At 41.8% G+C, this 25,006-nt stretch overlaps 1 protein-coding gene across 2 annotated transcripts; it reads left to right on the top strand.

Annotated features, from left to right (window-relative positions):
• Positions 1 to 2,977: 2,977 nt before the first annotated feature.
• Positions 2,978 to 24,183, top strand: KRI1 (KRI1 homolog). 2 transcript variants are annotated; one of them, XM_063294492.1, is made up of 19 exons: positions 2,978 to 3,116; positions 3,223 to 3,287; positions 3,919 to 4,024; positions 4,180 to 4,282; positions 7,481 to 7,523; positions 7,648 to 7,682; positions 8,402 to 8,498; positions 10,418 to 10,495; positions 11,115 to 11,251; positions 14,763 to 14,883; positions 15,088 to 15,183; positions 15,300 to 15,470; positions 18,182 to 18,257; positions 20,036 to 20,133; positions 20,809 to 20,950; positions 21,344 to 21,474; positions 22,080 to 22,144; positions 22,805 to 22,900; positions 23,377 to 24,183. In XM_063294492.1, the coding sequence occupies exons 1-19, from the start codon at positions 3,032 to 3,034 to the stop codon at positions 23,756 to 23,758; spliced, it is 2,127 nt and encodes a 708-aa protein (XP_063150562.1). In that variant the 5' UTR covers positions 2,978 to 3,031; the 3' UTR covers positions 23,759 to 24,183. The 2 variants fall into 2 exon arrangements, with proteins under 2 accessions (XP_063150562.1, XP_063150563.1); XM_063294493.1 differs by lacking the exon at positions 2,978 to 3,116 and having other exon boundaries at positions 3,226 to 3,287; positions 3,962 to 4,024.
• Positions 24,184 to 25,006: the final 823 nt, after the last annotated feature.

The following is a 25,006-nucleotide window of genomic DNA, read 5'->3' as shown; positions in this document are numbered from 1 at the left end:
AAGGGCAAACCACTTCTGAAAACGCTGCCACGAACACTGCAGGGACTTGTCCATGTAGGCACCAGGAGACAAGATTGACTCAAAGGTACTTTTTAAGAAAGGCTGGTTAATAGGGTTATTGAAAATACTTGCTAGAAGGGAAAAGGGTAAACATACTCTTAGTTATTCCTTAAAAATACCTGAGTTTTTCCTGCCAGCTGTTACCTTCTCTTCATTAGCAGCAATTGTTTCCCGCAGTTATCTCTAGGCCCACCTCAATTTGAGCAAAGAAAATAAAACCTGTCATTCACCAAATGTGGCTGGGTTGACCATAGCAGCTAGGGTATTGAGAGTTGTAATTCAGCAATATCTAGATGGCCATAGGTTGCCCCATCCCTAGCTTGGAACATCTGGTAACTATTACTTCAGGGGTCAGGCAATTCTGTCAGAAATACACTTTCCCAGCCCTTTGTGGAAAAGTAATTTTAAGTTGTGGTTGCACTTTATATTCCTTGAATATATGCAGCAATACAAAATCAAACTGATGCTAGAGTTTGCTGTTTTGGATAACTGATATTAAACAGGTCCTCAAACCAAGTAGGGTCATTACAGATAGACATAGAAGTAAAATGGATACTGTCAAAATAGCTGATAAGGTAGGGAAAGAAAAAGCCAGATTCTGACTCTGCAAAAAGTACCTGTTGGAAGTCAAGAAGACCTTTGAGTCTTGTCTCTAGGATGAAGAGAGAAAGTAAAACTGCACTGGGTATCACCTGATTCAAAAATATCTTTCTCCAGGAAGGGTATTCTAGTGATAAAGAATTCTCTGCCCCAAACATGGATCATAATTGCAGACCCTGTGAATCCTCAGCAAATCTAGAGGATGGAGTTCTGTTCCCATGGCCCCAACACTACTTTTGGAAGCTATTTATCTGTAAAGGTTGCTACTGTATAGCTCAAGGAAACCATAACCCAGATTTCCTGCTTGTCCTTGATGTTTGGTTTGGAGGAGGACGCTCTACCTTTTCAATATGTGCTGGAATAGTATTGGTTTCTTGTGTCCGATTCAGCCCTCACAATGCCGAGACATCGAAATAGCACAGCAGGGCTAGCTTGAGGCTGGACAGAAAGCTATGAGAGGAACCTGTGGCCTAGAGAGCTGAGCTTTATCACCCAGAATAATGTTCCAGCTGCTAGGTGTGGCCCTCAGTGATACAGAAAAGGAAGGAAGCCAAACATTTTGTAAGACCAGCTGTCTGCCTTCTTGTCAGGACAGGGGAGGGCTGGGTGCAGCCACAGACGTAAGCGAGGAGGAGACAGCAGTTTTAAAAATGAAACCTTAAACAGCTGAGCCTGTTTTGCAACTTGTTTCTTTGACACCTTGCCAAATGCCCAGCATCTGCCAGGAAACCATAAACAGCTGAGAGTAGCGAACATCAGAAAATCTTGTTTGTAAGAAACGAGTCACATATTTCCTAGGGGGATGTATGTTTTATTTCTGAAAGAATGGCTATGTTCATACAACATGTTTACCACAAGTAATTTAACCTGGCTTATTTAATTCAGTGTTACGGGTTCACACAATACACTAAACTTTAACCACATGGGCTGGCTTTGCATATCATGCTAAGATAAAATACTGTTGGCTAGGTTTTTTTTTTACTCAGTATGAATCCAGGCAATTGGGTTATATTTTAGTAAATCATGGTTCACTTATCATGGGTTGGCATGTTGTATGGATACAGCAATTCAGTTAGGATTATTTAACCTTTAACTAGGAGGAGATCCTGTGATTTTCCAAATGACAGATTTCAATTTTCATCCCAACCATTGATGATAACCACCAAAAAATGGAAGCAGCCTTGTCATTCCATTAGATAAGTGAATAAAATAATGAACAGTGAATTACCAAGATTATAAGCCTGTACATACTTATGTAGAAATAATTACCACTGAATGCGGTTAGGATGCCTAGGAATAAATATGCATAAATTAGTGCTTCTTAAGGCCTAAAATAGCGAGCAATCTTTCAGGTTTGCCAGAATTTTTCAGTCTCAAATAATATTTTTAAAAAATGGAAAATGAGTTCATTGCTAACCTGTAAGATGTAGTGAATGAACATGTGCACTGACATGTGTTGTTACAGAATCTGAACCTGAAATAAATGATGTCTTGAAGATCAGGAAACTGGACTCCAGTCACATTTTAGCCTTGCATATTGTACAAACCCATTTGGTCAGTTTATAGTTCCGTCTGTTGTGTTATTTTATTTATATTATTTATTTACATTTATTTTCTTTGTTATTCTATGTCATGCCATCAGGTTTGAGCAAACCAAGTAAGCTCACTTAGGTCAGTGGGCTGTGTGAATACAGCCCCAGTATCCCTCATTATTACTCTTGCTTCCTGAAGTTCCTGAGGGTGCATAGATCAGCTTTTGGAGGGTGACAGCTTCCCCACTCCTGGTGTTTCCGGGGCTGCAATCGCATTCTGGAGCCCATGGTTATGAGTAGGGCAGCCTATAAATTTGATTTATACATAAATAAATAGGCCGTCAGAAAAAGCTTCATCCTTGGTGTGTGCATTCACACACATATACATATAGAAGAAAAATATTAGGTGAATTTAAATAACGATGGAATGAAAAACGTAAAATACTTTTTGCATTTCATCACATCTGAAATAGTGCTTGATGTGTTCAGGCTAGAAGCTCTTAAGCAATTATGCGTTCACATTTTTAAGATGCCATCCAGCTTTTGGAGTCTGCCTTGCTTGCGAAGAGTAACACCAAGGCCATTCCCCCCCCCCGCCCTTTCAGCTACGTTAATCTTGTGCAAATTCTGCGGTAGCCTATTGGCCCCGCCTCCAAAAGCATCCACTCCTGTGGAAATACCCACTGATTGACAGCTTCCCGGCGACTGCGGGGAGGAGGAGGAGGAGCCCTCTAATTACTTCCGCGGGTGAGGACAGGGGAGGTAGAGCCCATCTCTTTCCGTGCTGAGTGACCAGGAAGTAAACCTGCTCTAACGCGGAAGGACTGAGTGGCGACGCGATGCCTGCCCAGCCGGCATTGCGGGTCAACGCGGCTTTTGCAGCGCGTTATGGGAAGTACCGGCGTCGCGAGGAGCTGCAGCGGCGTGAGTGGAGGACCATGAGGCCGGATTTGGGCTTTGGGGGGTTGGTTACGGCAGGTGCCGCCTTTGGCGCTGTCTTCATGTCATGCCTGGTTTCTCGCCCCCGCAGTGCAGGACAAGTATGGGGAACAGGAGGAAGTCTCGAGTTCCGAGTCGGCGTCTAGCGAAGAGGAGGTGGGTAGGCCTGGTGCCTCCAAGCTGAGGAGCAGGTGGAGAGTGACAAGAAGCCCTCATTTCCGTTAATCCGGGAGAATCGGGTTGCGTTTTCTGACGGGTGTTGGTTCCCCTGCTACTCTGAGAGCTGAAATTCCGAAGTGTCTGGAGGGACGGCTGGGATGGTGCTCAGGGGCGTTTCTCTCCGCAAGCAAAAGTTGCACTCCTGGGGGCTCGCTAAAGGAAGAGTATTACTTCTAGTTTAAGTTCTTAAATTATTTCTGAATTTATTTCTAATTTCTTGCACTTGTTGAGGATTCTGGGTGGCTTGCAAAGATTAAAAGCAAAAGCACTACACTAAAACCACTGATAAAAGACTGAAGTGGAGGGGGGCAGGGAGGATTCTTAGCCATTAGCACTGCTTAAACCTCTTTCCTGGGGAAAGGGCAGTGTCTTCTGAACTGTCTTGAAGGACACCAGGGTCAGACCTCATTGGGGACTCTGTCCCAAAGGACAGGCTAGAGCTTTCTGCTGTCTATACTTTTGGGATTTTATTTTTCCTGGGATAAGTTGGGAAATAGTACCACAGAGCAACTATTTTTTTTTTCTAATGGTAATATCCACCTTTGGTGGTTCTTTCCTTCCATGGTAGGAACTTGACCCCAAACTGGATCGTGCTTTTTATTCCATGTTAGGCTTATTAAAAACAAAGGACCCCCGAATTTATCAAAAGGATATCACCTTCTACACCGATGAGGGTGAGTACTGTTTACAGATTTTTAGCTTGAGGCAACTGTCCGGTGCCCTTGCCTAGAATACAAAAGGCATATATTTCATGATCTGTGTTGGGTAATGATATTTTAACTTTCCCAGGAGTTGTCAGGTGATCAGTTATGCTTGGGTCTCTTCTCAGATTCTTGCTCAGCCAGTGTTCGTAAGAAGACTTTTGCCAAGAAGAAAGAAAAGCCCATGTTTCTTAAGGACTATGAGAGACAAGTTATAGTAGAGAAGGCAGGGTAAGTTGGACCTACTTCATAATCAATGTTTAGCCTAGAGATGTTGAGCCCTGAAGCTTTACCTTTGCTTAAGTGATTTGAGGAGGGAGTGTAAGTGGGACAGTGTGAGGTACACTTTACACCTTATTTTCTTAGGTTTATCAAGTCATTGACAAAACACAGAATATCTGTATTTGGACCTTTATCCTCATAAATGATGTCCATAGAAGTACCTTTTAAATGATACAGATAGTCCTCAGTTAGTGACCACAATTGGGATCAGCAACTTGGTCACTAAGTGGAAAATCACGAGACCGCAACTGTACTTATGATTTTACTCCAGCTTTCCTTTTCCCCCCCAATCCTTCGCCCTTTGGAACGCTCACCCTGGCACTGGGATAATTAAGAATTAATGTTTGTATTTGCATTTACTGGAAAGGAAGGGAATACAAGAGAGCAAGCAGGAATTCAGTGGGGAATACACATTGAAAGGAATGTGCTAGCTCCATCTGTTTGCCTTGTGTGCTCATACCCTGAGGAAGGTGTGAAAGTGATCAAAATCTTGTCAGTTACAGGCAGCAGCTGCAAGCCCTCACAGAGCTGAGCTTGTTAACTTGCAGTTAGCACCTTTTGGAGAAGTGCTGTGGAGAAAAGCAGCTAGGAAAGAGATTGCCTGTTTAAGCAATCTCTTTGCTCTGTGAGGGAGGGAAAAAGACAAAAAAAAACAGGTCAGGCACAGGGCAACATGTACTAACTGACTGTAATGGTGAACACGTGACAGAGAGGTGCTGCGAAGGTCATTAATGCATGCAAAGTTATTTTTTCAGCACTGTTGTAACTTCAAATGGTTGCTGCATGGGACATTTGATAAGCAAGATCTATTTGTAATGTTTTGGAAGTACAGCACAACTGAGGACAACTGAAACTTTGGGAAGAACTGAAGATTGTCTATTTTGCATCTTGCATTTGATGTTTAAAATAAGAATCCATTCGTTTGCTGTGCTTTAGACTGGCAAAAAGATCATCCTTGACTTTGTGTTGTACTTTAGAAAAACACCAGTTGCTTTCAGAGTTCAGTATGATAATCTCCCTCTTGTTAAGGGAAGAACTGTCTACAGTTGATCTCTGCTTTTTGCCGATGGACATCTTGTAACTACTGCAAGTGCAGCTGGATCACCCATTGGCCTGAGAGCACATCCAGGGAGGAATTAAATCAGATTCTTCCCCTCAGATAATTTCTTAGTATTTATTGGGGCTGGAGGTTAGTTTCCCTAGTTGTGTTCAGAATTTGAAAAAAAGATGAAAGTCTCCTTAAAACTTTGCAGATTTGTGGATGTGCTTCAGTGACTCAGCCCACTTGAGATTCTGTTAAGTCTTCTGGACACTCATTGTGAGCTAAGAACTTACCCGTACCTTTTGTTTATGGTCTTCCACTGGGGAGGAAGGTCATTAGTGCTGAACAAGCTGTTTTTAAAAGAGGCTTGTTGCCGTTAGCTCTCAGGAAACCTGTTTCACAGTAAAAATATCTGCTAATTTTTTTTAACATTTCTTTGGTATGTAATATTTAATGTTAATTGATACGTTAGATATTCTAATACCTGAGTGCATTTTGTATAAAATATGCAGTAGTAATTAGATAGTATAAAGAATGCCTGACGTGCTTTGCAATGAGTTCCTCAATTCATAATCTAGCCCAGCACAACTTGTGTTTGCTGGGGGTTGCCCATACTGCTTCCTTATTCTGGAAAACTCCCATTATCTAGCAAAAGGAAAAATATAAATACTTAAATGGTGGTTTTTTTAAAAGAAGTGATATTTTCAAGAATTTTTTTATTATGTGAGTCCTTATGTAGCCTGGCCAATTTCATAATATTGATGTAAAGTTTTCAAATCATGCTACAGTACCTTAACCATAGGAGCACTTGCAACCAGCACAGTTTGACTGGTACCCATATTCCCTAATTCTCCTAATCTCTCTGGTCACATTGCCTAATACACAGGCATGCATTTCCACATACATTCATCAGTATGGCCAAATTGAAACGGGGAGGGCTTGTTTATAAAGTAGCAGTAAAGAGTGTTTCCTTATAAAGACAAAAGATATGGAAAAGGGATATGCAACAGTATATTTACATTTATTTGAAGGGGATAGAAAACTATCCTGGGTAACATATGTAAAAAGATATGGGTATCTTGGTGGATCACAAGTTGAACAAGAGTCAGCAGTGTGATATTGCTGCAAAAAGAGTAAATGTAGTCCTAGGCTGCATCAACAGAAGTGAAACATCGACATTGAGTTATCATTCCTCTTTATTCTGCATTGGTCAGAATACCTGAAATCCTGTATCCAGTTCTTGGCACTGCATTTATAGAGAAGATTGACAAAATTGATGATAAAGGTCCTGGAAAGGACTTATGAGGAGAGGTTGGAGGCGCTAAGTATGCACACCCTGGAGAAAGGAAGTCTGCAAGGAGTTGTGGTAACTGTCTTCAAGTATCTGAAAGTCTGTCCTGGAGAAGACAGAGTAGGGTGGCTTAGAGTCGTTCCAGATAACAGGATAAAAAACAATTGGTCCAAATTACAAAACAGTGATTTTGACTGAAAGAATTTTCCAGTGATACGAACAGTTCAGCGATGGTACAGACTGCCTTGGGAGGTGGTGGATTCTCGTCTAGACCTACATTGGGCAGATGGTTGGACTAGATGATCCCTGAGCTACTACTGTCCAACCCTTACAGTCTGTGATTCTTAATTAGTATGTGAGAATGCCTTATCAGATATACAAAACTCTGTACAATGAAGTATTATTAGCAAATCTGGAGCAATTACATTTCTAATACAACTCTTGAATGATGAAATTGCAAAATTCACTAAATCTACCAAATGTCCATATATATTTACTCTTCATAGAGTGACACTTGTCTTTTGCAGTATAGAGAAGCTAGGTTCCCCATGCTACATTTCTACACCTGGAATTGAAAGAATATGTGGGCACTTCACTTGCCAGCCCTTAGTAAGTTTATATCAGGCTAGCCAGTAGGATGAATGTATGAGCAGCTTGGTTTCTCTCAGAAAATTCTTGTCTTTAGACCTGTTTGGAAGCAATATCCCAACGGTATCAGAGGATTGAGTTTCAGGTTTCAGGTAAATTGGTTCCTTTCATTTGGAATGTTTGTGAGCAGGGATTGGTTGGCTCATTATCTTTCTTTTTTCTGTAGCAAATATGAGGATGATGAAGAGGAAGTAACAGTTAATCAACCGGTGAGTCTGGAAGGGGTTTGCAAGGAGCCAATATCAATTTAAAGTCTGGGTCCCCTCATAAACTGTTCTAGAAGCATGTAAAGTTATTGGGTTAACCTTCTTTTTCCCTCTCTCCATTTCCCAGACTTATGTAGAAGAACAGAAGGAGCTGAAGGAGAGGTGAGGCCAAAATTCATTGAAGTTATTAGTTAGCTGGGAGCCAGGAACTTAGTAGAAACAACTTGGGTGGGTGAAAATCTTCATGCTGGTTGCTGTGTGTGCACATGTCCTCTGTAATGGTACACTTCTATAAAAATGAGATGTGATTTCAGATTAAATAATCTTGGAACCCTGTTCCTCCCTTGGCGTTGGAGGAGTAAGGTATGGTCATTTCATTTTCATTGTGTACATATATGCTCACTAGCCTGTCCCTCATCTTTTATTGCACATCTCCCAAGGTTGAATATTGACAGATTCTGTGGTTTATCTCAGTTTCACTTTGAACCTTGGTTTTTAATTTTTATGGAGCTGTGTTTGTCTATAAGCAAAGAGTATTCAGTGGTATTGTTGGTATCTTGCTGGGGTTGCTTGGAGTAGAGAACCTCTCTTTGGTTGGATCTGAACATTCCATTAAGCTGAAATGTGGTTTGCTTGGCATTGCTTCTTTGAACCCAGTTGTCATTAGGAAACTGTAGTTCTGGATTAGTGGGTTTGATGAACCTGGTCAGTTGTCACTTAATTGATAGGCCATGGCTAAAAGTATTGTGGCTTACTAATTGTTTGAACCTAATTATTGTAATTGTATAGCTTTGTGACCATGTGCTGTGTTGTGGAATCAACCTTTAACCTCCAAAAGACCCTTGATGTTAACGTTAAGCCTATCTTTGTCTCTGGTGCAGCTTCCGAAGGTTTGTGGCAGAAAGTGATGAAGAAGAAGATGGCAATGGCAGTTCTTCAGCTCTGCTACAGAAACGGGTCAAAAGTAAGGAAGAGAAAGTATGTATCTGTATGGGATAATATTTTTGTTTTTTGCTCATCTAAGCTGGGTACCGCTTCGGCGGGAAGGTAACGGTGTTCCGTGTCGTCATGCTGGCCACATGACCTGGAAAATGTCTACGGACAACGCCGGCTCTAAGGCTTAGAAACGGAGATGAGCACCACCCCCTAGAGTCGGACACGACTGGACTTTACGTCAAGGGAAACCTAAGCTGGGTACTGTTCTGGACTCCAGCTTCTTAGTTTATGAGGGGAAAGGTGGGAAATAGATCCTTTTTCTGCGCTTTCCTCCAGGCTATCCAGAATACTAATAATCTCTTCAGAGGGGCTTTCCTTGAATGGCACGTAGGATACCTCCTTTCTTCCTTTCTGAACCATGTGTGATAGATATTACCATTGTCCATAACTTTTGGGTTATGCTAATCAGATTATACTAGCATCCTTTACACTGCAGATGTACAAGTTTAGCTGGTCCACAGCATGATAACTTTTTCTTGACCACCCCTGATATTACAAGAGTTCTCAACAGCAGCATTGGCTTTCTGATATTTCAGATCTCCATTCTTAAAGATAGGATGCTGAATGTATTTTCCAAATCTTATACGCTGTTTGCCTGTATTAAAGAATACACTGGCCGCCACCTCATGACATGCTTCACTGAGTCTAGGTAGGCTTAGCACCTTGTGTAAACACAAAAATTGTCAGAACCGGACAGGAGAGAGTTAGCTTAACTTAAAACAACCAAATCCCAGTGAGCTGTGTTGGACAAAAATGGAGGGGGTTAACGTATGACTACGTTCTTGGTCCAAACACAATACAAAAACCATGGAGCAGCCCACAGAAATTCTGTTCTGTTCTTTTGTTTTATTTTATTTTCACATTTCTCTGAGCACATAGAGGGAATGCATAGAAAGTTGGGGGAGCACAAATCTCCCCCTAATCTATCCATAGTTATTCCAGTCTGTATTGGGCCACTGCAGATTTCTTTTTGGTGTAGTTTTAAAAAGACAGCTGAGAAATGTGGTGGAAAACTCTCCCAAGAAATGCCAATAACTAAAGATGATATATAAAACTGCATTTTGAAGGAGGAGACAGAGATATCAGTTGAGAGGAGGGAAGATACTGCAGCAGCATCCTTCAGAATGCAGAATTTTATATATATAATGGTGCCAGGTCTCTAAATCCCTATTTTACAAACTGACCCTGTATTTTTCTGCCAAAAAGGTAATGATGATGAGAGGCGCAAAATCTTTGGGATCATTCAAAATACACTGGCTAAGCTACAAACTATATCTAGGATATAGAAACTCAAATAGAATACAGTGCAGTATAACTAAACATATATTTATGAATAGTATTTAAAATTTCTCCACGCTAATTTCAGCAAATAAAGCTGGAATATTGGCAAATATAATTATTCCCAGTTCAACTGAAACAGCTTTACATCTTGCTGATTCTTTGCTGCTGCTGCCCTGAATAAATCATTTACCATGTGGTAACAGCAGACTGGGTCAACTGTCATCCAGTTTTGCCAATTAAAAACTTAAATTCCTCACTCGGCATATAGAGGCTGTCAGTCAAGTTTAAAAACAAATGGGAGATGTCCTGACATCATGGGGCAACGGAGAGTTTGCTTCCTAAAATAACACCATCAGACTGAATTTCAGTATCACCCAAACCAAAATTAGGATTTGAAAACCTGGATTCTGATGGAGAAAGACACTCATTTTGCCGTAGCTAGCTTTATAATGATTTTTTTAAAGGGGGGAAATTAAAGTATAAATATTTTGATTAAAAAATAATGTGTCTCAAGGATGAATTTGAAACTGATTAAAAATGCAAATAAAAATCCCCACAACATGATGATGGAACTACAAAGGGGTTTTAATATTGTCAGTCTAATACTCTCCTCCTTCCAGGAACATGAGGAAGCAGACTATATCAGCTGGTTGAAAGATCAAAAGAAGCTAGAAGCAGAGAATGAACTTCAAGATCTGGCAAGTAATGGGCTGGAACAACTGATGTGGATGACACTGTACAAATGGGTTGGAGTAGCGGGAAGCTAAGTTGGTTGAGTTTTGGCTTAGCACATAACTGATTCTTGGTGATTTAAGAGACCATATAAACCCAGGTAATGTTTGTGCAACTGACTTGGGATTGTTCTCCTAAGATAATCTATATACTGGTCTAGAATGTTCATTTGGGAGCACTAAGTAAGGAAGAGGGACAGATTTTGCTCTTTACCACTTGAGTGATTTCTTTTATTGATCCACCCCCCGGCTAATCTTAATTGCCAGTTGCTGCAGTAAAGTAATGGAAGGGGAAAGACTCATCATGAAGGTGGAAGTATCACATTGTTGCAGCTTCCAAATAGTGTTAAAACCACAACTAGAAAGGTCTCTTGTTAGTTTCCTCTGTGTCTCACCATAGTTTGTCCACCCCTCCCAACACCTTTTAGGATAAAATGGTCATAAAGAGTTCTCTGGATCACTCCTGAGCAAAGAGAAGTGGGATGTCAGTCATCTTTGGGGTGAATTTAATGGTGATCTTGTTCCTATCTCCATTCTTAGTAATACATTTTGGATTTCATCTGTGTATCTCTAATTCTCTCCACAGATACCTCTGAAAAAATACTGGAATGACCCAAAACTAGACGAAGGGGAGCAGTTTCTGAGAGATTATATCTTAAACCAGCATTATAAGGAAGGAGGCAGTGAAGAGGAGGAGGAAGAGGAAGAGCATCAACAGGAAGGGTCAGTACTTAACTGATTTCTTTTAGGCTTTTGACCTCTTTCTTCCCTTTCCACATTGGAGCAAAGAGTGAGCTACGTAGAAAAGGAATTCAGTGATTTCTCACAGTCTACTAATGATGTATTGCATGGGTCTATTCAAATGTATTTATAAAAACTTTGGGGTTCTCACTAGTAGCTCATTGAGCATGTAACTCATTGTGCAGCAGCTGTGAAAAAGGCAGTTCTGTGTTAGGGATCTTTAGGAAAGGGCTTGAAAATAAACTTGACCACACTGTAATGCCCTTCAACACCTCTGTGGTACATCCAAATCTGGAATCTTGTGTATTCAAGTGAATGTGGTAGCCACATTTGAAACAAGAAAAGATAGAAATGGAAAAATGCAGAAAAAGATTGGGGGATAGAACACCTTCTCTCTGAATGGATGGGACTGTTTCGTTTAGGAAGAAAGCAACTGAAGGAGGACATGGCTGAAATGTATAAAATTTTATTTATTTTATTTTATTAATCAAATTTATCACCGCCCATCTCCCAAAAGGGACTCTGGGCGGTTTACAATAAAATCATGTATGGTGTGGGAAAGGTGGTCAGGGTCTTCCCTTCAGACTCTAGGACCAGGGGTCATTCAGTGAAGCGGATTGGAAAAAGATTTTCAAAAGATAAAGTTCTTTGCTTGGCACATAACTAACCTGTGGAATTAATTCCCACAAGATGGGGTTTCCACTGACTTGGATGGCTTTAAAAGGAGATTGAATAAATTCATGGAGGATAGGTCTGTTACACTGTTACCTCTGGTGTGGAGGAAGCATGTCTCCAGCTGCCAGTTGCAAAGGAACAGTGGTAAGGGAGAGTTGTCTCTCCATCTTCAGTTTTTGAGCACCTCAGAAACACTGGCTGGGCGCCAATTGCAAGGCTACCTTGGCCTGATACAGCAAGGCTATTCCTTTACTCTTATGTAAACTTCTTATTTCTGATATTAGGGTAGCCTGATCCTTCCCTTATTGGCTCAGTGTTTCAGCTCCTCTTGCTTGTTTACTGTTTCTCTATTATCCCATTGGCATGTCCCGTGACAAAAGTGAATCTGTATTGGTATGTTTGCATACAATCTAAGTATTTATTTTATTATTCAAATGTTGGTACCGCCCATCTCCAAAAGAGGGACTCTTGGCGGTTTATAATAAGTATTGCTTTTGTTGTTTATTTGTTCAGTCACTTCCGACTCTTCGTGACTTCATGGACCAGCCCACGCCAGAGCTTCCTGTCGGTCGTCAACACCCCCAGCTCCCCCAGGGACGAGTCCGTCACCTCTAGAATATCACCCATCCACCTTGCCCTTGGTCGGCCCCTCTTCCTTTTGCCTTCCACTCTCCCTAGCATCAGCATCTTCTCCAGGGTGTCCTGTCTTCTCATTATGTGGCCAAAGTATTTCAGTTTTGCCTTTAATATCATTCCCTCAAGTGAGCAGTCTGGCTTTATTTCCTGGAGGATGGACTGGTTGGATCTTCTTGCAGTCCAAGGCACTCTCAGAATTTTCCTCCAACACCACAGTTCAAAAGCATCGATCTTCCTTCGCTCAGCCTTCCTTATGGTCCAGCTCTCGCAGCCATATGTTACTACTGGGAATACCATTGCTTTAACTATGCGGATCTTTGTTGTCAGTGTGATGTTTCTGCTCTTAACTATTTTATCGAGATTTGCCATTGCTCTTCTCCCAAGGATTAAACGTCTTCTGATTTCCTGACTGCAGTCAGCATCTGCAGTAATCTTCGCACCTAGGAATACAAAGTCTTTCACTGCTTCTACATTTTCTCCCTCTATCTGCCAGTTATCAATCAAGCTGGTTGCCATAATCTTGGTTTTTTTGAGGTTTATCTGCAAGCCAGCTTTTGCACTTTCTTCTTTCACCTTCATCATAAGGCTCCTCAGTTCCTCTTCGCTTTCAGCCATCAAAGTGGTATCATCTGCATATCTGAGACTGTTAATGTTTCTTCCAGCAATTTTAACTCCAGCCTTGGATTCCTCAAGCCCAGCATGTCTCATGATGTGTTCTGCATACAAGTTGAATAGGTAGGGTAAGAGTATGCAGCCCTGCCATACTCCTTTCCCAATCTTAAACCAGTCCGTTGTTCCGTGGTCTGTTCTTACTGTTGCTACTTGGTCGTTATACAGATTCTTTAGGAGGCAGACAAGATGACTTGGTATCCCCATACCACTAAGAACTTGCCACAATTTGTTATGGTTCACACAGTCAAAGGCTTTAGAATAGTCAATAAAACAAAAATAGATGTTTTTCTGAAACTCCCTGGCTTTTTCCATTATCCAGCGGATATTGGCAATTTGGTCCCGAGTTCCTCTGCCTTTTCTAAACCCAGCTTGTGCATCTGGCAATTCTCGCTCCATGAATTGCTGAAGTCTACCTTGCAGGATCTTGAGCATTAACTTACTGGCATGTGAAATGAGTGCCACTGTTCAATAGTTTGAACATTCTTTAGCTACCTAGAATTACATAGAAATTGATGCCTGTTTTCGTCTCTTCTTCCCCATCTTTGTTTTTTGACCATTGACTAGGCTGACAATATAGTAACTGTAGCAATCTCTGCAGTTCTCCTAGAAACACACTTTTGACTTCTATTGGCTGCTTGAAAGATTGTTTGATTTCTGTGGCCAATCAGGGCAGGAGTTGTGAGAGGTGGCCATTGGGTTATTGCTAAGGGCATGTTACAACCAGGCTGTTTAATTGGGGTATGGCCTCGGAGACTGCCTAAATTTGGGTAGGATCAGAACTTCTGGGACTAAACCAGGATACAGCATTGTTACCATAAGATTTGTGTATTCCATTCAGGTGCTATACTTTTGTAAAATGGTTCCCTTGACTTAAACTTAATTTGCCATATATTGCAAATCATTCTGTATCTACTAAAGTATAGCAATGTTTTATAAATAATTAGACTACAATTTTGATATAACTCCAGTGGAGATGGAACATATTTTTGGAATAATGCTGCTACTGAGAATTCCCTGAAGTTCTATGCAGCGTAGTGGGGCAGAAGGAGGAATACTGAATTGCCTCTTACCCCCTTGTAGAAAATACGAATCTATTTCTGCTGTCTTTGCTTAAGTCAGTGTTGCTTAAACTTTTTGCTCCCAGAACCCCTTCCCACTTTTAAAAATTATGGAGGACCCCAAAAGAGCTTTCATTTCTATGGGTTATGTTTATCGATATTTGCCGTATTAAAAATTAAATTTTTTAATGCATTTGTAAAATATTTATTTATTGAATCATGTAAAAACAACAGTATTAAACCCATTAGATATTAACATAAATATTTTTCATGAAAATACCCTATATATTTTTTTAACAGATTTGAAAAAAATGAAAAGAGTGACCTTGTTTAAAATTTTTGCAAATGCCTTTAATATCTAGCAAATAATTTTGATTTCACGGACTGGGGCCACACTTTAAGAAACGCTGGCTTGAGTTATACTGTTTCCCACATGTGCTGCCTCCCCACAGGCCACCTGGGGTCCAGCTGGCCATTTCAGACTCATCTGATGAGGGCGAGCTCTTCTTAAAGAAGCAAGAGGATTTTGAGCGCAAGTACAACTTCCGCTTCGAGGAACCTGAAGCACAGCAGGTAAGTGTTTTAGAAGGAGTGGCTAGGAAGTTGGGAACTCTTGTCCGTATTGTCGGGTCATTTCAACATAGGAATTGAAATGGAAATCATCTCCAAGGTGAGGAATCTGGAAATCTAAGTGTGAAGCCCACATGCTCCGTTCGAAAAAATATTGGGCTCAGGTAACACCCCTTTCTCTTTTCACTCCCGTCCCCCCACTAACAGGTAAATATGTATCCCCGCATCATTGCGACATCTGTGCGCCGAAAGGATGAGCGCCGCAAAGAGAAGCGCCAGGAAACACGGGAGCGCAAGAGAAAAGTGAGTGGCTTATGATCTGGCCTAAATCTTGACCCAGCGTGCCTCGTTAGTCCATGGTGTATCTCATAATCAACAGTCTCTTTCCTAGTTCATGGACTTATTTATTTGTTTAAAAGGAGAGGGAACAGAAGCAGCAGGAGCTGAAGCACCTGAAGAACCTGAAGCGTCAGGAGATCCTGGAACGGCTGGAGAAGCTACGTAAGATTACTGGTAGAGCAGGTAGCAGTTTCCAAGCAGGTGACCTGGAAGGAGACTTTGATCCCAAGCTGCATGACCAGCTCATGGAGGTGAGTAGTTGTTCTTCCCTATTTGCCTAGATTCCATAAGGTAGAGACTGCTCTAGTGTAAAACAGTAGTCTGATTCCTGCTTTCCAAGAGTGTTGTCTTGATTGTGTGGAAGTGGAGCTGTGGTAGAACAACAGCTAGCTTAAGGTCACCTAGGGAGGTCATGGCAGTAGTGAGATTTGATGGTGGAACTGCTCAGAGTTCAATTTTTTTTTGTTCATTGCATGACATAACAAGTCCTTGCCTGCCTAAGTACTTGGTTACTGTAAGTCTGAGCTTGGCTGTGAGTCTGCCTAGATGACTGACCATTTCTGGGGAGTATGGCAGCTGATTCCATGACCTGGAAATGCCTGGCAAATGTAACCTTCCCAAGAACCCAGCAAAACGTTTTGCTGTTAAGGGCATTGTCATTGTGAATGGGGAGCTTTAAAGCCTGCTGAAACCAAGGAGAAGTAGCTGGGAAAAGGTTCCAGCACCTTTATTGGAAAATAAGGACACTGTTCTTACTGCACTGATCAGAGCAGGCTATCAAACATATGCTGCTGATAATTCAGAATGACATATTGTTTAATATCCACGAATATCCAGGTAAATTTGCAAGGAGGTGGGGTTGCTATACGTGTGCTCACCTACCATTGTTTGTTTCTCTCTTTCACCATCTGCATTTTTAAAACACCTGTCTTCAGATAACTGCCCAGGTAGTCCCTAGCCAACCTTAGTTGATCTAAAAAAAGGTTGAGCATGGTTAGACTTGGTTAGTATGTGGATGGGAAATGACCAAGATATACCAGAACTGTAGACTGGGCTGGAAAGTTCCAAAAACATCCTGGAAGAATGCAAACTTCTTCCATATTGTCATTAAGAAAATACATGGACACGTCCATAAAATCACTGGGACTCAAGCTTCACTTGAAGGAGACTTCTTTTTCCTTAAAAGAGCTGAGGTTTTAAAATTTGTATTGCAAGATTAGCTGAACTAGAAGTATACTGTCTAAAATGTTATAATTCCCTTCTCCTCAATTCATAAAGAAATCTTTTCACAAAATCCAATGAACTTTGGCAGGCTTCCTATCATCAAAGGTGCCCACTATGCAAATCAAGGAACGTAAGTGTTTCTCCATGGATGGGAACTGAAACTCTGTGAAGGAAAGTTGCCACCCTGACTGCCCTGTTCTAATAATTGCACCCATGCCTTTCCCAAAGACTGCTGAAAAAAAGAAGAGATACAGATGTGAAAAAAATGCTTCTTTTTGAGAATATGAAATCTAGTTATCACTAAGAACATGCTTAAGGGAAATTTACATGTTCCTTGACAGTTTGGGTTGTGGGGGGAAGAAAGTATACCATTTTTATACATATAGCTGGAAATATTCCTCTGTTAGTTTGATGGGATGTGCCTGGACATTGTAGAGTTGCACTTTGGCAAGAAAACTGGCTACTTTCAGGAAAGTGGTCCCTGCCTTTTAAAGCTAGGATCATTTACATGCTATATTTTGGATAGAAGTTGGTGAGATTTATAGATGGAATTATTTGTATCTATAGGGATGGACCCTCCCATTAGGAACAGGGCTTTAATTATATAAGTAGTATTCTTATTTGGTAATAATTATTCAACTATTTAATGTACACTTAGGAAATATTTTGATTTGGGAATGGTCCTTGTATAGGGGGGTCTTTTTGTCTTTTTTTTTTTAACAGGGTAAAGGAATATAAATGAGAGCCAGTTTGGTGTAGTGGTTAAGGCTCCAGGCTAGAAACTGGGAGACAGTGAGTTCTAATCCTGCCTTGGGCACAAAGCCAGCTGGGTGACCTTAGGCCATTCACTCTCTTTCAGCCGTAGGAAGGAGCAATGGCAAACCATTTCTGAAAAACCTTGCCAAGAAAACTGCAAGGACTAGTCCAGGCAGTCTCCAAGAATCAGACACGATTGAATGGATTAAGAAAAAAAAGGAAAATACAATTTTTTTGCAAACAAGCATCTGTTTCTCTGTGATGCAAACATGGAATCATGGAATTACGCACAAAACTTGAGGGCTCCTAATTTTGTTCAAGTAGTTTTGCCTCATGTATCCTTAGAATCAGTCTGAAGCAGTTTAATTATTTTCTGGATTCAGCACATCCCCAATAAATTCTCTGGCTTTGATATTAACTGCTTTGGTTTCCCATTTCATTTTATTTTGCTTAACTGTATACAGATGAAGCTTTTGTTCCATTCCTGACCATTTTTTGGGCCAATTTTTAATTGCCACTTGACTCTGAAATAAATTGGCTACAATCTTTATTTTTGCTGATTTAATGCATTAGCATGTTAATGCTTTGATAACATTTGGGGCTCCCAAACTATATTAAACACTCTAATTGCTGGCGAGCTGGTTGCATATGAACTTTTGCTGCTAAAGCAAGCAATTGCTTTATGTAAACTGCAGCATCAAAGAAGTTGCCCATAATTTCTGCCTCAATGGAGGGGTTTCTTCCCTTGGTTATTGGTTTCTTGCCTTGGTGATGTGAGGCCACCCTCCTTGAGCACAGTGAGGAGTCCTTGGGCTTAGTGCATAAGAGGGCAGGCGCTGCATCTGCAAAAAAGCTTCAATCAGCAATGCTTTTTTGCTTAAAAAGATGAAATGGGGAGGAAAAGAGTGGCTTCAAGAATGCAAAAGGTTCATTTCCTCCAGGACATAAATAAATCTTGAATGTTATGTTTTTTTTAACCTAGAATTTTTTTGGGGATGAGTACTATGGAGCGGGTGAGGAAGAAAAACCACAGTTTGAAACGGAAGAAGGAATTGATGGTATGTTGGGACATCCTGGAGCAAGGGAAAATTGGTATTCATGTGAAAAACAGATATATTTTGGAATTGATACTAGGGGTTTCTAACTTCAGCTCCGTAGCCTTGAGGGCAGACCCCTTGAAAAAAAAATCAGTTGATAATCCTTAAATGGGACCATCACAAAATTAGGGATATGCTAAACATTCTGTGCATGGAACAGCTGATTGGGCGCTCCATGCCCGAGATGAAACATGCCTGTCTCAAATGTTTTGGCTAGTATACAGAATGAAATGGGACAGAAGTGGTTTGGGGGACAGGGAGAACTGAGAAGAAGCCACCAGCTTTCCTCAGTGACAGCCTGTGTGGATATTGGGAGCAGCAGCGAGGGAGGGGCGAGAAGGTGCTGGGAAGATGAGCGGGAGAGCCAACATGCAGGACGCCTGGAGGACAAGAGGAGTGAGGGGGCAACATACACTAGCCTTCTCCCCCATAAAGTCACTGAGGGATCTCTCCGGATTTTGTTTTGGCCAATACTCAGAGCAACTAAACTTTCTGAGTTCTGTTACTGCAACAGTTCAGCAGACCTTCCAGAATGCAATGGATTGTTTCAGGTTCAAACCAAAATATTTCCCATTGCATGCAACCCCTAAATAAACTATGTGGTGTATTCTTATCCGATAGGAGTACTCCTATTCTAGTTTTATCTAGCCAGCTGTAGCCTGTGGTTGCAAATGTGCCAAATCATAAACTTTAGCTAGTTTGGCTAAGGCAGAACAAGCCACAGTATGGTGTCATATGATGGCCTAGTTTACACAACACACTAAGATAAACATCTGTTTGGTTTTGGCTTAGCTGGTAGCGTTTAAATTGTGGTTGGTGGCTTAGCACTCATATGAATTAGTAGTAGTTGTAGTAGTACTATTATTTTATCCTGCCTTTTTTATATATAACTCAAGGCGACCAACATACCTAATACTCCTTCCTCCTCCTATTTTCCCCACAACAACAACCCTGTGAGGTGGGTTGGGCTGAGAGAGAGGGACTGCCCAAAGGCAGGACTAGGATTCACCGTCCCCCCATTTCTAGGCCAGCACTTTTTCCTTCTGTGGCCCATTAAATCTCCCAGCTCCCCCAGTTGCTTTTCCCTGGTTCTTAAACTGCAAAGCCCTGCTGGAGTTAATTTGCATTTGACACCTCAGTTTCCCACAGGAATTTCCCACGTTGAGTTGTAAAACAGGCAAGTGGTACAAACTTTGTTTCTTATGTTTGTGGGCTTTTCAGCAAGCATCTTGTTGGCCACTGTTGGAAATAGTAAGCTGGTCAAGGTGATCACTCTGGCCTCTTTTTAATGGTTCTCATTTCCATCTAATACATAAAAAGTCACTTGCAGAATTTGGGAATATCATTATCATATAAGGGGAGAAAACATGACTTAGGACATAGAAGAAGAAAAGGAGCCATTTGGAGCATGGAGAATAAAGCCTGAAAACCTTGTGTAGGAGGAGTAATTGGTGCAGCCCCCTATTGTTGATTATCATAACGAATATATTTAGAACATGGAAAATTGAAACAAGGGAATGGAGTTACATTAAATGACATTTAAAATGTAGTGTTTGTGATCCAGATTCTACCCGCATCTGTGGGTATGCACTCAGTGGAGGAGGAGGGAAGCAGATGATCTCTGCAGATTGCTTAGTGTGTCCTCATGGACTAAGTAAAATTCTAGAAGCAGTAAGAGCTGCAGAACTGTCACTTAAAAAACACTTTCTCCCCCCCCCCCACCTTTACCCCAAATTCAGATGAATGGAATTGGGACAAGTGGACTGGAAGGGATGATGGTACGTGGCAGCAGCAGGAGGAAGACTACCAGCCACACTGTGAGGACCCTAACTTTGTGGTACGTTGGCCTCTTTTCTTAATCAATGATTGTAGCATACATTACTGTGTAGGGCACAAGAAAGGGAATCTTGTCTGCTGGCCCCCTTGCATTACAGCCAGGTTTGCTTAGGGCCAGCAGGTAATGCCCCAGATTTGGAAGGCAAATGTTAAATCCAAGGACAGCCACAGTCTGCAGCCAGTATAACCCATGTACACTTCGAAGGGTTAAAAATACTCAACAAAAACAGAGGTATATAATTAAATAAGGGGTCAGAGGTGATTGAACCTACAGCTTTGGCTTCATTTTTCTTAGTCTTTCGCAAAGAGTCTATAGACTTTCCTGCCAAGGTCTTTTTGTGCAGTATTTGTTTCTCTGTGAGGGCTGCACTCCTCAGGATTCAAAGGAGAAAGAAAAGGCATAGTTTCTTAAATGCAAAGTATAGCAGTCTAGGTTCTGTATGGTAAAAAGTTCAGGGGCTCAATTTGATGCCTGGGCAAAATACTGGCGGGGAGTGGGTGGGTAGAGTTATAAACTGGATCGCAGTTTCCTGTGTGTCTGAGAAGTGGGTTGGTGTCTTGCCTTTCCTACATGAATCCTGGGCGAAGCGGGCTCTGTTTCCAGCTCTGGGTTAATGGCTTTGTGAACGGACCCATGTTCCTCATCCCTGCTGCCCTCTACACACAATCTCTTCAGATGGATGCAGATTATGACCCCTCCCAGCAACCAGCCCATTCCAGAAAGAAAAAGAAGCTGGAGATCCCTCTGCTCGGCAAGAAGAAGCGCAAGTCACATTTTGCAGAGGTCATCTCTCATGAAAAAAAGCCCTTTGACCCTGGTAAGAACCTGGGGAGAAAACTCCCTGAGTCAGCCAATGACAACAGCTTGTGAGGATTGATTTAATTAATTTAAAATCATGCTACTCTTTTAATGATGGGTTTATCAACTGAGTATCTACCAGAGGGCAATGCCTTTATTACCCCCAAGCAGAGTGCCATAGAAATGTAAAGGCTTTTGCGTTCCATAGAAATTTTCACTAAGCTGGGTGGTACAAAAAGCAGATGGGGGAAGAAGCAGAACCATCAAAATGTTAGAATTGCTGAGGCCTTAAGATCTGCATTGCAGATACAGTCTAAAGAAGATGTGACTAGAAAAGAAGGATGGGCACGATCTGTAATAACTGGAAAGGTGAATATACCTTGGCTTCCACTAATTCTCTTGAATTCTGCAGAAACAAAGACATTTGAGCAGTACTTGGATGAGTTTTATCACTTGGACTATGAGGATCTGATAGGGGACCTTCCTTGTCGTTTCAAGTACCGCACAGTTGTCCCCTGCAGCTATGGACTCTCAGCTGAAGAGGTAAGCCTTTCGTATAGTAGAAAATAAGGCAGCATCTTTCATAGTTTAGGAAAGGATCAGAGTGGGTACTTTCTGGATTAACACTAAGAACAGCCTTCCTCAACCTTTTGACCCTGGAAGAGCCTTTGAAATATTTTTCAGGCCTTGGGGAACCCACTGGTGCCCGAGCCAGCCCAGCCTCAGATCTCCTGCACCCATCCTGCGATACAGTCCCCCAGGCTGCTGCGCCTGCAGAAAGACTGGCATGCGTTGGCAGGGAGAGCCCCAGCACAGAGACGCCGGTGGCATCTCTCTCAGATGTGCTCTCTTACCACCTGCTGCTCCTCGCTTACTCCTCTGCTCCTTGCTCACTCCTTGGCTCGCACTTTGCTTATCACCACGATTGCCCACATGTGCGCAATCCCAGCCCCCGCCTAGGGTCCATGCGTGCTCCAATGAGCCAACCCAGTGTTGGAGGTTGGAAGGGTTTTGTTTGTTTTTTTGTCTCTGCTTTTTTTCAATAAATTGTGATCTCCCAGGGAACCCCTAGTGACCTCTCGCGGAACCCCAGTTGGGGAACCCTGACTAAGAGAAACGTAAGAAACCAGTGGTATTTTCCTTTTCAGATTTTGGCAGCTGATGATAAGGAGCTGAACCGCTGGTGTTCTCTACGGAAGACATGCATGTACAGGTGAGGGGCAGGAACAGAAAGTGGAAAGGTGCTGTTTATAACATGGTTGTAAACAGGTGGCCACAGTCTGGAACGTGGCATGGAGGCCAAGACTTGGGCTTTGAGCCTAGCTCTGGGCGTGGTGAAAGTTGGAACTTAAGCTCCAGTATTTCTTGGCTTTCCCCCCCAAATGACTAGTGATTAATGGGCAAAGAAGCCTAGAGATCAGCAAGGGTTGGATGGGGCAAAGCAGCAAGGCCATGGAACAGGACACGGTAGGACCAAAATTTGGCAAAGAAATATTTCCAGACCTCTATTTTGTCCTGAGCTCCTGGTAATGTCCCTTTGCTATCTGATAGCATGGAACAGAAATGAATACAGTAGGCTTGGGTTTTTAATGTTTTTTAAAAATGAGATCTGTATTGATAAGGTCTGGTTTTTCTGAAGGGTGAAAAATATGCATTTCGGTATTTTCCTTCTGTGAGATAGGTTAAGGACAATTTATAAGTCAGTTGTCCATTTCAAAAGTTAAAAGAGGACTATCTCTGGGTTTCTGCCTTTTAAAAACTAGATTTCAGAAAGCCCCTTGTTTTGTGCCTTTTTCCTCTCCCATCTTACACCAGACTCTAAATGGTGCTGGGGTGGTTCAGGAGAAGATGGATTTGCATGTTTTCTGAACAGGTCAGAAAAAGAAGAATTGCAGGACAAGGCAGTCTATGAGAAGAAAGGCCAAGATGCTTGGAAGAAGAAACAGATCCTCAAATCCCTTCAAGCAGGGTATGTCTTCTGGGATGTTGGGGCTTAGGCTGTATCTTTAGCCTGTGTCCACCCTGAAGTTAGTGCTTTTCCTGTATAATTAACAATAGTAATCCAAAAGGCTCAGGATTAGGAAGTAATTATCACGGGAGGCAATTGAAGAAAATTAAAACAATTAGACTTCCCCAGGGAGGGATATTCCTACATTTAAACATGATGAAATAGCCATCATGCTTTCTAGCCATTTTTGCAACCATGATAGGAATCTTTTATCTCTTAATTCATTACCCACTTTGTGCTTTCACTTAATGTACCTGAAATTTTTGACTCCAAGGGGAGACAGACTCTTTGTTTACTCTTTCTTTGGAACCTTAGCTTTGATGTTGAGCTGATGGTCTTTGATATTTCACGTATTCTGCTGCCTTGAGACTAGATATTTTGTTCTGTGCGCCTATGGGATCCTCATGATCTGATTTTGCTGCATGGTATTTTTGCAGAATGGAAGAAGAAGAAAAAGATGGAAAGCAGCCTCCGCCCAAGAAGAGAAGAAAGAGCAGGGAGACCAAGTGCTTTGGGCACTCTTCAGAAGAATCACAGCTGGTTAGCCCTAGTGAGGAGGAAGGACTTTTGCTTCCCAGGACCACAGCAGATTCTGTCACAGGAAAAGAACTGGAAGCTCCTGCCTCAAATGGGTCTTGTTCTGTCCCCCCCCGAGTCCAGAGATCAAAAAAGAGAAACAGAAAGGGGTTGGTACTGGGCACCAAGATACGGATGAGGGGCTCTGAGTTCAGTCACCAGCGGCTCCAAGCCTACGGTCTCAATCCCAAGCGCCTGCGCTACCGCCAGCTGCTTCGTGAGAAGAGGCGGAAGAAGCAATAGCTGAACCCAGCCAGATTTGGCTGGTCAGGGGACCAAACAGCCTCATCCGTTTTGATTTCAGACTCAGCTCCTTTAGCCATCTGCCTCCTTTTCTTGGAGCGGAGTCTACAGCTGGCTAAAAGCAGTGGTTTCTAGTTTCTGAACTCTGCTCCTTTGATTCTTGTGAAATAATGAATGAATCAAATTATCTTTTAATGTGTTTGCTGCCTTTATGTTTCGTCGTATTACTTAATAGACTTGCCTAATAAGCCTTCAAGTCTGAATCCATCGTACTAGCTAATCCTATATTACTCCTTTTGATCACTTCCACTTACATACTAGGAGGGCCATGGACCTATGCTTACAAAGTACCTTATCCATAACTGGTTTAATATTAAAAAACATCTATTTGGGGGTGTTGCAAAATGAAAATTTACCTCCATTGACCACCATCTTTATTGCTCTAAATACCTTTGGGTTCTATGAGATAATATTTAGAGAGGAAAGATGGTAGTTAGCCATCAGAATCATCACAATGTATTTTATGTTCTGATTACAGTACATTAAATCATGGTGTTGGAAGAGCCATTTAAGTTTTCAAGTCCAACCCCCTGCACGGTGCAGGAGCCCAAATGAAAATATCCCAGGCACATGGCTGTCCAGCCTCCTTTTGAAAAACATGCAGTAGAAGGTAGTCTGCCTCCTCTCTGGCTAACTGGTTTTATTGTTCCAAATCTTACTAAAAAGAAAACAAAACTCTGCAGAGTAAAGTAAGTTGTCTGAGTGACACAAGGATGCCCCAAGCCCAAAGAGGCTGTGGCCCTCGTGTCAGCACATGTTCAGGCATTTTTAGTGTTTGTTTCTCTAGTACACTGTTTAAGTATACTTTGAGCACAGAGAACTGGCAAAGCTGCCTGACTGCTACGCTGGGAATGTAGCACATGTGATGAATAATAACAAAATGGTCTGTTCTGTGTAGACAATAGCACCGATTACTGGCTAAACCTGAATTGCTCTTGATTTATGTCACTGAGATTGTGGATGAAATTGGGAGAGGACAAGAACATAGGTCTGCCAACAAATTGTGAATTAAGCATCTCAGTGTATCTGGAGGGATTCTGGAAAGCAATGCAAAGAATTTGCCTTTTGCAAATTCCATGGTAACACCATAGAAGTGCTTTCATACTTATAGTAGGAAACGTTACAATGGGAAGTATGGAGAGAAGCAGAAGTGGTAACTGATTCTAACCCTTAATGTCAGAAATACTG

This window comes from Candoia aspera, chromosome 2 (genome assembly GCF_035149785.1).
Source record: "Candoia aspera isolate rCanAsp1 chromosome 2, rCanAsp1.hap2, whole genome shotgun sequence".
Taxonomy (NCBI): Eukaryota; Metazoa; Chordata; class Lepidosauria; order Squamata; family Boidae; genus Candoia; species Candoia aspera.
Note: the sequence above shows the minus strand (reverse complement) of the source record. Positions and strands in the feature narration are given on the sequence as shown.